Source organism: Mustelus asterias, chromosome 1 (genome assembly GCF_964213995.1).
Source record: "Mustelus asterias chromosome 1, sMusAst1.hap1.1, whole genome shotgun sequence".
Lineage (NCBI taxonomy): Eukaryota > Metazoa > Chordata > Chondrichthyes > Carcharhiniformes > Triakidae > Mustelus > Mustelus asterias.
Window position 1 is genome coordinate 176044743 of NC_135801.1, and position 15660 is coordinate 176060402.

At 43.3% G+C, this 15660-nt stretch overlaps 1 protein-coding gene across 9 annotated transcripts in view; it reads right to left on the minus strand.

Annotated features, from left to right (window-relative positions):
* Window positions 1–15660, minus strand: part of LOC144500542 (zinc finger matrin-type protein 1-like) — a 106201-nt gene that overhangs the window by 65794 nt on the left and 24747 nt on the right. Inside the window, exon 2 of one of the 9 annotated variants that reach the window (XM_078223675.1) lies at window positions 10218–10245. The exons of the other annotated variants lie outside the window; for them this stretch is intronic. Coding sequence (XP_078079801.1) covers window positions 10218–10245 — 28 coding nt within the window. The remainder of the gene's footprint in view (window positions 1–10217; window positions 10246–15660) is intronic. 9 annotated transcript variants of the gene reach the window in all.

Below are 15660 nucleotides of genomic sequence, written 5' to 3' on the forward strand. Positions count from 1 at the left end.
TTCCTCCAAATCATTTATATATATTACAAACAGCAAAGGTCCCAGCACTGATCCCTGAGGAACGCCACTTGTCACAGCAGATCAGATCTCCTCTCATTCTTCTAAACCCCAAAGGATAGAGGCCCAACCTGTCCAATCGTTCCTCATAGAACAACCCCTTCATCCCAGAAGTTGAGCGTACCTTCTGTGATTCTATGATTCTCTGTACTGCGACAAATGTAATTTGATCATTTAAATAAAGAGACCAAAATTGTATGCAGTATTCCAGATATTGTTTCTCCAATGAACTGTACAACTGTAGCAGAGAATCTTTACTCTAAATTTCCATTTCCCTTGCAATAAACAACAGCATTCAATTTGCCTTCCTAATCACTTGCTGTACCTGCATATTAACCTTTTGGGATTCATGTATCAAGACACTCAGATCGCTCTGAAAAACAGAGTTGCGCAACCTCTATCCATTTAAATAATATGTTGCTTTTCTCTTCTTGCCCAAAGTTGACAAATTCACATCGTCCCACATTATACGCCATCTAGCAAATTTTTGCCCACTCATTAACCTATTATCCCTTTGCAGACTCCTTGTGTTCTCCTCATAACTTACTCTCTTATCTATCTTTGTGTCCTCAGCAAGCTTAGCTACCACATATTCAGTTCCTTCATCTATGTCATTGATATAAATCATAAATAGCTGGTACTGATCCCTCTGGCAGTCTACTTGTTACATCTTGCCAACCCGAAAATGACCCATATATGATGCTCTCTGTTTCCTGGTAGCTAACCAATTCTCTATCCATGCTATGTTACCCCCTAAACCATGAGCCCACCATGAGTTCTTATTTTGGAAATCCAAGTACACCACATCCAGGGAGGCAGCGGTGTAATGGTATTGTCACTTGACCAGTAATCCAGAAACCCAAGGTCATGCTCTGGAGACCCAGGTTCGAATCCCACCACAGCAGCTGGTAGAATATGAATTTAATTTTTAAAAATCTAGAATTAAGAGTCTAATGAGAATGAAACCATTGTCGATTGTCATTAAAATCCATCTGATTCATTAATGTCCTTTAGGGAAGGAAATCTGCCGTCCTCACCCAGTCTGGCCTCCACGTGACCCCAGACTCATAGCAATGTAGTTGACTCTGAAATGCCCTCTGAAGTGGCCTTGAAAGCCACTCAGTTCAAGGGCTATGAGGAATGAGTAATAATTGCTGGCACAGTCAGTGACACCTACATCCCATGAATGAATTCTTTAAAAATCTACAGGTTCCATTTATCCTTCACTGGTATAATATCAATGTAAATAGTTACTACTCTATCTAATTGGCTGTAGTGTATTTCCAGCATTTGCAAATGTTATTTCAGATTTTTAGCATTCACTGTTCTTACAATTTGCAAAGAGTCAGAAATGTACCATATACTGCCAAGCTGACAACCTCCAAAACTGATGTTTCTAAAGTTCTTTTAATTGGCCTCTGCTATTTAATTTTAATTTTTAATTTTAATATTTAAATTTTAATTGGCCTCTGCATGAATCCCAGTACATTCAGAACTGCATTGCCCACATCCTGCCCTATAAAATCCTGCACGCTTATCTGCCAATCCTTGCTGTTCCCTCTGGCTAGTCCCAATGCACTCCATCAAAATCCTGTCTTCAAATTCCTTTGTGGCCTCTCGCTGACTATGCAGCCTCTACGAACACAGCCTGCATTCCCCAAGACTGGCCTACTGAACTGGAAGTAAAACTTATCTATTCTGGCAGCGTCTGTAAGGAGAGAAAAGAGCTGACGTTTCGAGTCCAGATGACCCTTTGTCAAAGCTGGATTTTTCAGCATTTTCTCTTTTGGTTTCAGATACCAGCATCCGGAGTAATTTGCTTTTAAACTTTAGCTATCTTGCTGTTCACTGTTTTAAAACCCTTCATTTCATAATGTATCACCCTATTTTCAAAATCGTCCTTAAAATCTACCTCTGCAGCAGCTCTTCCAGACACCTTCCCTGAACTGCACAGGGTGATTGCTACATTAAAGGTGCGATAAAAATGCACGTTGTTGTTAACCTATCCCCGCTGTGGTGCATTACAGAATTTGCTGGTTTTATTTCAGAGTTCCAGCATTCACTATTTCTTTTTCAACTCTCAAGCTGGTCGTGGGGTTTGTATTAAATTGCGTGACTAGTTCTGGTATACTCTGCTCAGAGTACTCAGGTTTAAAACAGTAAGAGATATATTTAAAATGATATTTTTTTCCCTAAATCTTTGAAGCCCAAGTTGCTCTGTGATCTCGCAATCACTTTTGAAGCCTTACCTACGAAGAGGGGGTTTTTAATTGCACTAGTGTCTTCCCTTTTGAAGCAGCATAACATACACTACCTGTGTTAATTTTCTGTAATTACCTACAGGGTAAATTCTGGTAATATTTGCAGTGATTACATTAGTTTTACAACTTCACGGAGTGTCCAGCTCACTGTCCCCCTAACTCAGCGAGAATAGAACTGTCCCCACCAAGTCCAAAATATGTACTGCAAAAGCAGATGTTTCAATGGCATTAATTTAGCAGCAATAATTTCATCTTGGTGTCGAGATAACTGTTATAAACAGACTAACCTTTGTTTGTCGTTTGTGACATCATTCGACCCACTGATGACACTTCTGCCTAATAATTACTCCCTCGCACTGATTATTCCTTTTTAGTGATTTTCTTTTAGTTTCAATAATTTTGTTGATAAGAGTTAGGGAAATACTGTTATGATCAGAAAAAAAAACTTGGGACTTTGTAATCGCAGGAGTTCGCTGTGGTGATGCCACACTGTCAAAATCCATCTTTTCCACAATGATTTTCGGTTAATTATTTTTTTTAATTGAATCTACAGTGCGGAAGGAGGCCATTTGGCCCATCGAGTCTGTACCGACAACAATCCCACCCAGGCCCCATCCCCGTAACACCACATATTCACAGTCCTAGTCCCTCTGACACAAAGGGGCAATTTAGCATGGCCAATCAACCTAACCTGCACATCTTTGGACTGTGGGAGGAAACCAGAACAGCCGGAGGAAACCCACACGGACACGGGGAGAACGTGCAAACTCCACACAGACAGTGACCCAAGACCGAAATTGACCCCGGATTCCTGGCAGTGTGAGGCAGCAGCGCTAACCACTCTGCCACCGTGCTGCCTAAAAACTGCAGAAAAACTTGATTTTGTAGGAATGTTTATAATAGAATATAGTGTGGCGAGGATTAGGCGAAGAGATGGGAAGAAGCTTGTTTAGATGATCAATCTTGGCACAGAACAGTCAGGCCAAATGGCTCATTTGGGTGCTGTATTTTCTATATAAATCTAGCCAAGTATGATAACTATTCACTCTCGGAATGAGCATAACGTTTTACTCATGGGTGATCCAGTCAATCTCAGTTTTGAAGATGTGCCATCCTCCACAGCTCGGCATTATTCTTTAATATTTACAAATTAATTACATCTCTCATTAGCATGTTGCATTTCCACAATCGGGACATGCCTCCTGCAACACGTGTATGACTCCTGCTATTCAATTCTTGCAGTTACCAGCTGTGGGAACAAATCAAACTATCCAAAAGATAATCTAAAGATGTGCAGGTTAGGTGATGGCTGCAGTAAATCGTCCCTTAGTGTCCCAAGATGTGTAGTTAGGTGGATTAGCGGAATAAACCCGTAGGATTACAGGAATGGAGGGTGGGCGGGTTGTCCTGGGTTAGTTGCCCAACCGAGATGAGGAGGAATGTCTTCAGCCAGAGGGTGGTGAATCTATGGAATTCATTGCCACAGAAGGCTGTGGAGGCCAGGTCATTGAGTGTATTTAAGACTGAGATTGGTAAGGGGATCAAAGGTTACGGGGAAAAGGTGGGAAAATGGGGTTGAGAACCTTAGCAGTCATGATTGAATGATGGAGCAGACTTGATGGGCCAAATGGCCTAATTCTGCTCCCATATCTTATGGTCTAATCGGAGAGTTGGTGCAGACTCGATGGGCTGAATGACCTCCTTCTGCACTGTAAGGATGCAATGATTATCTGCTGTAGTTTATTTCTGGAATTGGGCACTGACAACATCACCGATGAATCACATAGATCATTACCCTGATTGTTATACCATTATCAAAGCTAACAATAAACTAGTTATTAGAGTAGGAGAAGCCCAGTTACGCTATTCAAAAAGGTTTGATCTATACTGTAATGGTTGGATGCCTTGACAACCAAAAATTGTCTCCATTTATCCTACAAAATACTTGTGCAGTTAGCTCTTGAACTGTTTAACGACTGCTTGGCCATCACATAACTTTTTATTGGCTAGTATAACTCACTTGCTGCACATGGGGCAGGTCTGCAGGCACTGCTTTCCTGCACCACAGTGGTGACCTGGGCACCTACCACTTAATTTGTAGACTGAAAATGGACTGTGTCTACTGGGACACAATGAACAAATCTCTAGAAGGAAAAAGCATACCCAACGTCACTTTCATCCTCTGAAGAAGTCACGCCAACTCAAAATGTTAACTCTATTTCCTCTCGCTACAGGTGCTGCCAGACCTGCTGACTTTTCCCAGCATTTTGTTTCACTTTCATCCTGATGGTCACTTTTATGTATGGCTGCATTAAGTTGTCCTGTACTGAGTTTTTATCCATCTATTGTGTGTTGCTAATGATGGATCTGCCCACGTTGCCGGGGCTGTGTCTTGTTCCCTCATGGAAAAGTTTGTACAGAGAAACATCTTTGACCACAAGTCCATCAATGGTGTGCACCAAAGATCCTCAAGGCTTTGTGGGAAAAGAGGGAAAAACATATCCAAGTGTTTATGTAGTTAGTGTGCTGTGACTTCCAAAGGTTTAAATTTTACTCTGGCCGTATCTTAAAAGTATTCAACAGCATAGAATTTAGGAGGTACATTTTGATTTTTTTTCAGAGTTGTAATGGTTGACATTACAGTGTAGTCTGAAGGAATGCTGCTCTGTCAGAGGTGGTGGTCTTTGGATGAGATGTTAATTGAAACATATCCTTCCCTCTCACGTGGATGTAAAGGATCCCATGGCACTATTTGAAGAGCAGGTAAATCCTCTCAGTGCCAGGGTCAATATTTATCCTTTAATCAGGAGAGTGACTTGCACACAATGAGCTGACCTAAGTTGGAACACCAGCAGCAGTGATCCAAATAGTCTCAGGATTGTCCAAAGATGTGTGGGTTAGGTTGATTGGCCAGGTTAAAAAAATTGCCCCTTAGAGTCCTGGGATGCGTAGGTTAGAGGGATTAGCGGGTAAAATATGTGGGGGTAGGGCCTGGGTGGGATTGTGGTCGGTGCAGACTCGATGGGCCGAATGGCCTCCTTCAGCACTGTAGGGTTTCTATGATTTCTATGATTAATTAAATGGAAGGGAATTAGACTGGATTCCTATTTTAACTGCTGTCTTTTACCAGAGCTGGTTTGGAAAAAGTCACAATCTTAATTATTGTTGTCAGGGTACTGAGTTCTGAAGCTGTCCTTGTAAGGAATGGGTTGAGATGTAATCTTGAAGTATATAAGATAGCAAAAGAAAACGTAGATCCACGATACTACAAAGTAACTTGTGGAACAAGAGAAAAAACAGGAATTCAGGGCTGATGTCACAGAGAGTGATCAAGAAAACTTACAGGCCATAATGATCAGCTTAATCTGCTACTTAAAATCTCATTCATCTTTTTGTTACCTCTGGATTGGACTATCTCTGGCACCTACGGCTGCTCTCCCAGTTTTAAAACCCTGCTCCTCGCTTCCTAATTGGCATTAAGTGCAATTCATCCATCACTCTGAGAGGGAACCATGGTTCACAAAAGAGGTGGAATGTCTTGCAAAAAGGAAGAGAGAAGCTTATGTAGGATGAGGAAACAAGGTTCAGATGGCTCGATTGAAGGGTTACAAGTTAGCAAGGAATGAGCTGAAAAAGGGGCTTAGGAGAGCTAGGAGGGGGCATGAGAAGTCCTTGGCGGGTCGGATCAAGGAAAACCGCAAGGCTTTTTACTCTTATGTGAGGAATAAAAGAATGACCAGGGTGAGGTTAGGGCCGGTCAAGGACAGTAGTGGGAACTTGTGTATGGAGTCAGTAGAGATAGGAGAGGTGATGAATGAATACTTTTCTTCAGTGTTCACCAAGGAGAGGGGCCATGTTTTTGAGGAAGATAAGGTCTTGCAGGCTAATAGGCTGGAGGAAATAGATGTTCGGAGGGAGGATGTCCTGGCAGTTTTGAATAAACTGAAGTTCAATAAGTCCCCTGGGCCTGATGAAATGTATCCTAGGATTCTTTGGGAGGCAAGGCATGAGATTGCAGAGCCTTTGGCTTTGATCTTTGGGTCCTCACTGCCCACGGGGATGGTGCCAGAGGACTGGAAAGTGGTGAATGTTGTTCCTCTGTTTAAGAAAGGGAATAGAATTGACCTTGGTAATTATAGGCCGGTTAGTCTTACTTCGATGGTTGGTAAGTTGATGGAAAAGGTCCTTAGGGATGGGATTTACGACCATTTAGAAAGATGCGGATTAATCTGGGATAGTCAGCACGGATTCGTGAAGGGCAAGACGTGCCTCACAAATTTGATAGAATTTTTTGAGGAGGTAACTAAGTGTGTTGATGAAGGTAGGGCAGTTGATGTCATATACATGGATTTTAGTAAGGCGTTTGCTAAGGTTCCCCATGGTCGGCTTATGATGAAAGTGAAGAGGTGTGGGATAGAGGGAAAGTTGGCAGATTGGATAGGTAACTGGCTATCTGATCGAAGACAGAGGGTGGTGGTGGATGGAAAATTTTCGGACTGGAGGCAGGTTGCTAGCGGAGTGCCACAGGGATCAGTGCTTGGTCCTCTGCTCTTTGTGATTTTTATTAATGACTTAGAGGAGGGGGCTGAAGGGTGGATCAGTAAATTTGCTGATGACACCAAGATTGGTGGAGTAGTGGATAAGGTGGAGGGCTGTTGTAGAGAGACATAGATAGGATGCAAAGCTGGGCTGAAAAATGGCAGATGGAGTTTAACCCTGATAAATGTGAGGTGATTCATTTTGGTAGGACAAATTTAAATGTGGATTACAGGGTCAAAGGTAGGGTTCTGAAGACTGTGGAGGAACAGGGAGATCTTGGGGTCCATATCCACAGATCTCTGAAGGTTGCCACTCAAGTGGATAGAGCTGTGAAGAAGGCCTATAGTCTGTTAGCATTTATTAACAGGGGGTTGGAGTTTAAGAGCCGTGGGGTTATGCTGCAACTGTACAGGACCTTGGTGAGACCACATTTGGAATGCAGTTCTGGTCACCTCACTATAAGAAGGATGTGGAAGCGCTGGAAAGAGTGCAGAGGAGATTTACCAGGATGCTGCCTGGTTTGGAGGGTAGGTCTTATGAGGAAAGGTTGAGGGAGCTAGGGCTGTTCTCTCTGGAGCGGAGGAGGCTGAGGGGAGACTTAATAGAGGTTTATAAAATGATGAAGGGGATAGATAGAGTGAACGTTCAAAGACTATTTCCCCGGGTGGATGGAGCTATTACAAGGGGATATAACTATAGGGTTCATGGTGGGAGATATAGGAAGGATATCAGAGGTAGGTTCTTTACGCAGAGAGTGGTTGGGGTGTGGAATGGACTGCCTGCAGTGATAGTGGAGTCAGACACTTTAGGAACATTTAAGCGGTTATTGGATAGGCACATGGAGCACACCAGGATGATAGAGAGTGGGATAGCTTGATCTTGGTTTCAGATAAAGCTCGGCACAACATCGTGGGCCGAAGGGCCTGTTCTGTGCTGTACTGTTCTATGTACTGTGCTTGCTGACCGACATTGGCTCCTGATGAAGCAAGGCCTTGATTTAATCATTCTCATCCTTTTTAATATTTTTTCCATGCCTTGCCTCTTCCAATCTATACATTTCCCTCCAGCCCTGGTTGTAACCCCGAGATATCTGTGCTCCTCACATTCTGGCCTTTTGCTCATCCCAATTTTAATCACTCCACCATTGGTGACCACGCCTTCAACTGTCCTTGTCCTAAACTCTGGAATCCCCTCCCTAAACCACTCCGCCTCTTTATCCTCTTTGAAAATGCTCCCTAAAACCTAATCCTTCGATCAAGCTATTAATCATCTGCCTAACATCTCCTTATGTGATTCAGGGGCAAATCCTGTCTGGGGCGACACGGTGGTACAATGGTTAGCACTGCTGCCTCTCAGTGCCAGGGACCGGGGTTCAATTCCGGCCTCAGGTGACTGCCTGTGTGGAGTTTGCACATTCTCCCTGTGTCTGCGTGGGTTTCCTCCGGGTGCTCCGATTTCCTCCCACAGTCCAAAGATGTGCCAGTTACGTTGATTGGCCATGCTAAATTGCCCCATAGTGTCAGGGGGACTAGCAGGGTAAATACGTGGCACTAGGGGGAATAGAGCCTGGTTGGGTTGTGGCTGTTGCAAACTCAATGGGCTGAATGGCTTCCTTTTGCACTGTAGGGATTCTGTGATAACACCCCGATGAAACGTTTTGGGATGTTTTACTATATGAAAGATTTTATATAAGTATAAGTTGCTGTTGAACAATCAGATTATTAAATAAATGCAATTGTAGTTTTTGTATAGGAGAGTCAGGAGCTCAAAGTACTTGTGGAGTGAAGGTGAAATTTCTGGAACCATTAAGAACCAGTTGGATGATGATAGTTGGAACAGGGAAGGGAGTGGAAATGGAAGAGTAAGCTAAGGTGGGTTAAAAACCTTATTTGATGATATCTATTTCCTGGGAAAGGTGAGAGAGACCAACAGCAGCGTCAGCTAGGATACGCCACAGCTGCTTCAAAACAACAGTCTGCACAGATTGGTTGATTTTTGTGTTTTCTTATTTTATATATATCTCTGAAAGTACTTTGTGCTCCTGCCCTCATTTAACAATTGGATTCACTTATTTTTTAAATTACGTTGAGGTGCAAGGATTACACTTAACAATTGTCGCAGTCACATATTGAAGAGGTTTGACATTTTTCCTTCAGCGATTTTTTTTTGCCCTTTTGTAAATTGAGATAATCTACTCAAGATTATGTCTGACAGATCGGCACGGTAGCACAGTGGTTAGCACTGCTGCTTCACAGCTCCAGGGACCTGGGTTCGATTCCTGGCTTGGGTCACTGTCTGTGTGGAGTTTGCACATTCTCCTCGTGTCTGCGTGGGTTTCCTCCGGGTGCTCCGGTTTCCTCCCACAGTCCAAAGATGTGCGGGTTAGGTTGATTGGCCATGCTAAAATTTCCCCTTAGTGTCCTGGGATGCGTAGATTAGAGGGATTAGTGGGTAAAATATGTAGGGATATGGGGGTAGGGCCTGGGTGGGATTGTGGTCGGTGCAGACTCGATGGGCCGAATGGCCTCTTTCTGTACTGTAGGGTTTCTATGATTTCTATGAGATACAGGATTTGGGATGCCAGCTTTATCTCTCCTGCTTCTATTTTCCTGACCTTTCCGCTTTTGAGGTCCATTACTTCTTTCTATGATATTATTTCACAAGTGGAGACCTATCCGCCTGGTGAACTGTGGCAGGCCTTTCAATCATGTTCCTGTTCTCATCTATCATCCAGACACTCATACTGGTCCAAGAACTGCAGCATCCCTCTCAGTGCACTCCACTAATGACTCAGATTTGGGCTACTCCTGACCTATGTAACACATTATACCACACGATGGGTGAGCTTTGCCAAAACAAATCTATTATATTAAAACAAACATATGTGCTGAAATCTTAATTTTCTTCTTTTTTGATAACGTTTCACTGTGCCAATGTTCAAATGTTTGAAAATACAGGGTACCAGGAATATAACCTCCAAAATAAAGCAAAATACTGCAGTTGCTGGAATCACTAGAGTACAGGAGGAGGCCATTTGGCACATCGAGTCTGTACCGACTACAATCCTAACCAGGTTCTATCTGCATAACCCCACATATTTACCCTGCTAATCCCTCTAACCTATGCATCCTGGGACACTAAGGGGCAATTTAGCATGGCCATACAACCTACCCTGCACATCTTTGGACTGTGGGAGGAAACCGGAGCACCCGGAGGAAACCCATGCAGACACGGGAGAATGTGCAAACTCCACACAGTGACCAAAGCCCGGAATCAAACCCAGGTCCCTGGAGCTGTGAGGCAGCAGTGCTAACCACTGTGCCACCATGCCGCCTCATCTGAAATAAAAACAGAAAGTACCTGAAAACCTCAGCAGGTCTAGTTGCATCTGTGGAGAGAGAAACTGACTTAATGTTTCAAGCCCAATATGACTCTTTGGAATTGAAAAAAGGGAGAAATGAGATTGGTTTTATACTGTTGAAAAGGGAGTGGATGAAAAGGGAAGGTCTGGAGAGCAGAGGAGATTAAATGACAAAGATACTATGGGACAAAAGACAAAGTAATAGTAACAAAGGGCGACACGGCAGCACAGTGGTTAGCACTGCTGTTTCACAGCACCAGGGACCTGGGTTCAATTCCTGGTTTTGGTCACTGTCTGTGTGGAGTTTGCACACTCTCCCCGTGTCTGCTCCGGGTGCTCCGGTTTCCTCCCACATTCTGAAAGACGTACTGGTTAGGCGCATTGACCCGAACAGGCGCTGGACTATGGCGACTAGGGGAATTTCACAGTAACTTCGTTGCAATGTTAATATAAGCCTTACTAGTGACTAATAAATAAACTTTACTTTTTTACTTTAAGCATTGGTCCAGAATAGGTGTTAGTAGCAGAATAAAGGTCAGCCCTGTATGAAAGCAAAACATGAGAACAAGATACAGACAGGCACTAGGGTGAAAAAATACAAAATGGAGGACAGAGTTCACGGTCTGTAGTTACGTTTAGTCCAGAAGACAGTGAAATGCCGAATCAAAAGATGAGGTGTTCTGCCTCAAGCTTATGGGCTTCACTGAAACGTTGCAGTAGGCTGAGGACAAAAATGTGAGCATGAGTGTAAGATGGTGAACTGAAATGGCTGCAGACAGAACAGAGGTGTTCTGCAAAGCAGACATCCAGACTGCACTTGGTCTTCCCAATGTAGAACTGACTGCATTCTGAGCAGCAAATACAGTAAACTAAGTTGAAGGAAGTACAAGTAAATTGTTTTGTCCTTATTTATTATTTGTCCTTACTTGTTATTTTTTCCCTCCAGTGCCAGTCTATATCTTGCTCTCATGTTTTGCATTCAGACAGCACTTACACTTTATTCTGCTATTAACACTTACTCTGGACCAACACATTGTTTCTTCACCACTACCACTTACCATCAGCACATTGTTTCTTTACCATTACCACTTTCTTTGCCTTCCGTTCCATGGCATCTAACCTATCCCTGACAGAGAAACATAGAGTAGGCCATTCGAGCCAGCTCCACCAAGTTTTTAGGTGTCCAGATCACCAACAACCTGTCCTGGTCCCCCCATGCTGACACTATAGTTAAGAAAGCCCACCAACGCCTCTACTTTCTCAGAAGACTAAGGAAATTTGGCATGTCAGCTACGACTCTCACCAACTTTTACAGATGCACCATAGAAAGCATTCTTTCTCGTTGTATCACAGCTTGGTATGGCTCCTGCTCTGCCCAAGACCACAAGGAACTACAAAAGGTCGTGAATGTAGCCCAATCCATCACGCAAACCAGCCACCCATCCATTGACTCGGTCTACACTTCCCGCTGCCTCGGCAAAGCAGCCAGTATAATTAAGGATCCCACGCACCCCGGACATTCTCTCTTCCACCTTCTTCCTTTGGGAGAACGATACAAAGATCTGAGGTCACGTACCAACCGACTCAAGAACAGCTTCTTCCCTGCTGCTGTCAGACTTTTGAATGGACTTATCTTGCATTAAGTTGATCTTTCTCTACACCCTAGCTATGACTGTAACACTACATTCTGCACTCTCTCGGGTCCTTCTCTATGAACGGTATGTTTTGTCTGTATAGCGCGCAAGAAACATGTGACAATAATAAATCAAATCAAAAAATCAAATCAAATCACAAATCAAATCAAATCAAAATCAACCATTCATCTTGATCATGGCTGACCATCGAATTTAATATCCTGATCCCCCCTTCCTCCCATATCCCTTTAGCCCCAAACGCTATATCTAATTTTTTCTTTGAAATCAAACAATGTTTTGATCTTAACTACTTTCTGTGGTAGTGAATTCCACACATTCACCACACGCTGGGTGAGGAAATTTCTCCTCATCTCAATTCTAAAAGGTTTACCCCTTATCCTCAAACTATGACCCCTAGTTCTAGACTCCTCCACCATTGGGAACATTCTTTCTGAATCTACCCTGTCTAACCCTGTTAGAATTTTATAAGTTTCTGTGAGATCCCCTCTCACTCTTCTAACCTCCAGTGAATATAATCCTAACCGACTTAGTCTCTCCTCATATGACAGACCTCCCATCCCAGAAATGTCAGCCCTCTGACATTCCCATTTACTCCAACTAACATTTCCTCTTTTTTCAACAGCTTAAAATCACATTTCTACCCTTCTTTCAGTTTCACTGAAGAATTATATTGGACTCAAAATGTTAAGACCTTCTGAGTTTTCCAGCACTTCATGTTTTTATACGCAGAGAAACAGATTGTGGTGCCTAGATACGTGATCAATGGCCAATGCTGATCGATGTCGATATGTTCAGGTATCTCCTGGCCACAAAAAGCAGGATAAATCCAATCTAGCCATCTCGCAATCATTAAGCAACTGAAGGTGTTGTCAACAGTGTTATCAAGTGGTGCTAACAAGAAGCGGACAAAGCAAGTACTTCAAAAACACCCTGAAGGCTTAACTCGAGAAAGGCAACAAAGGCATCAATGCCTGGGAGACCTCTGCTCAGAAGAAACGTACTTGGGAACCTTCTGATTGAAGGGACACAATTCTTTAAGGATATCCAACGGCAAGCGTGTGGTGAATGTGTAGAATTCACTACCACAGAAAGTAGTTAAGATCAAAACATTGTTTGATTTCAAAGAAAAAATTAGATATAGCGTTTGGGGCTAAAGGGATATGGGAGGAAGGGGGGATCAGGATATTAAATTCGATGGTCAGCCATGATCAAGATGAATGGTTGATTTTGATTTGATTTGATTTGTGATTTGATTTGATTTTTTGATTTGATTTATTATTGTCACATGTTTCTTGCGCGCTATACAGACAAAACATACCGTTCATAGAGAAGGACCCGAGAGAGTGCAGAATGTAGTGTTACAGTCATAGCTAGGGTGTAGAGAAAGATCAACTTAATGCAAGATAAGTCCATTCAAAAGTCTGAGAAAGAAATACCAGCATATCTAGAGTCCAAGGACCGAACCCACCCCCCGGAAACACCTGCCAAGTGTACGATCATAGATCACAGAAAGCCTACAGTGCAGAAAGAGGCCATTTGGCCCATCAAGTCTGCTCTGACCATAATCCCACCCAGGCCCTACCCCCATATTTACCCGCTAATCCCTCTAACCTACGCATCTCAGGACACTAAGGGGCAATTTGTAACATGGCCAATCAACCTAACCCGCACATCTTTGGATCAAAGATGCAGCTCTAGGATCTGGCTCATCAGCCATGCAAGGACCCACAGAACCCATACACAACACGGAGTTTCTTCAGAGGACAATCACGGGCGGCATGGTAGCACAGTGGTTAGCACTGCTGCTTCACAGCTCCAGGGACCTGGGTTCAATTCCCGCCTTGGGTCACTGTCTGTGTGGAGTTTGCACATTCTCCTCGTGTCTGCGTGGGTTTCCTCCGGGTGCTCCGGTTTCCTCCCACAGTCCAAAGATGTGCAGGTTAGGTTGATTGGCCATGCTAAAAATTGCCCCTTAGTGTCCTGAGATGCGTAGGTTAGAGGGATTAGCGGGTATATGTAGGGATATGGGGGTAGGGTCTGGGTGGAATTGTGGTCGGTGCAGACTCGATGGGCCGAATGGCCTCTTTCTGCACTGTAGGGTTTTTTAAAAAATCATACTCGTTGGTGAGTGATCGTCGAAGGAGGAGATTACTCACCAATAACCTGCTCACTGATGCTCAATGTGAATTCTGCCAGGGTGATAGGCTCCAGAATTCATGACTTCCATGGTCCAAATATAGACAAAAAAATTGAATATTAGAGGTGAGGTGTGGTGAGTTTGGCTTCCTTAATATCAAGGCAACAGTTGGTCGAGTGCGGCATCATGGAAAGTTAAAGTCAATGAAAATCAGGGGAAATACTTTCCACTGGTTGTTGGAGGCAAATTATCTCAGTCCCAGGACATCACTGATTTGATTTGATTTATTATTGTCACATGTACTGGTATACAGTGAAAAGTATTGTTTCTTGCACTATACAGACAAAGCATACCATTCATAGCGTACATAGGAGAGAAGGAAAGGATAGGGTGCAGAATGTAGTATTGCAGTTACAGATAGGATGAAGAAAAAGATCAGCTTAATATATGATAGGTTCATTTAAAAGTCTGATGACAGTAGGGAAGAAGTTGTTCTTCAGTCAGTGGGTACAGGTTCTCAGACTTTTGTATCTTTTTCCCGATGGAAGAATGTGGAAGAGAGTATGTTTGGGTACATAAGGTCCTTGATTATGCTGGCTGCTTTTCCGAGGCAGCGGGATGGGTAGACGGAGTCAATGGATGGGAGGCTGGTTTGCGTGATGGATTGGGTTACATTCACAACCCTTTGTAGTTTCTTGCAGTCTTGGTCAGAGCAGGAACCATACCAAGCTGTGATACATCTGGAAATGATGCTTTCTGTGGTGCATTGGTAAAGATTGGTGAAAGTTGTAGTAGATATGTTGAATTTCTTTAGCCTTCTGAGAAAGTAGGGGCATTGGTGAGCTTTCTTAACTATAGCATCAGCATGGAGGGACCAGGACAATTGTTGGTGATCAGAATGAACATCTAGAAATTGAAGCTCGCGACCATTTCCACTTCACCATTGATGTAGACAGGGGCATGTTCTCCACTATGCTTCCAGAAGTTAATGACAATCACCTTCATTTTGTTGACATTGAGGGAGAGATTATTGTTGTCACACCATTTCACCAGATTCTCTATCTCTTTCCTGTACTCCTTCTCATCATTGTTTGAGATTTGACCACTACGGTAGTGTCATCAGCAAACTTGAAAATGGAGTTGGACCGGAATTTGGCCACACAGTCATAGGTGGATAAGGAGTATAGTAAGGGGCTGAGGACACAGCCTTGTGGAGCACCATAGTTGAGGCCAATCACGGAGGAGGTGTTGTTACCTATCCTTACTGATTGTGGTCTGTGGGTTGCAGAAACAAGGCAGTGTCCTAGGCCCAGCTGCTTTACCAATTACTTTCCTTCTATCGTAAGGTCAGAAATGGGGCAGTTCTATTCGTGGTCCCTCAAAGAATGAAGCAGCCTACAAACAAGAAGACTTTAGCACCGTTCTGGCACTGGCTGTTAAATAGCAAACATTCATGCCACACAAGTGCCAGACAATGATCACTTGCAATAATAGTTTAAATTACCAACTCTTTACATTCAATTCTATTGCCATCACCAAATCCCCCATCATCAACATCCTGGTGCCACCACTGACCAGAAACCCAAGTGGATCAGCCACATAAACGCTGTGGCTACAAGAACAGGCCACAGGCTGAGAATTTTATGGCAA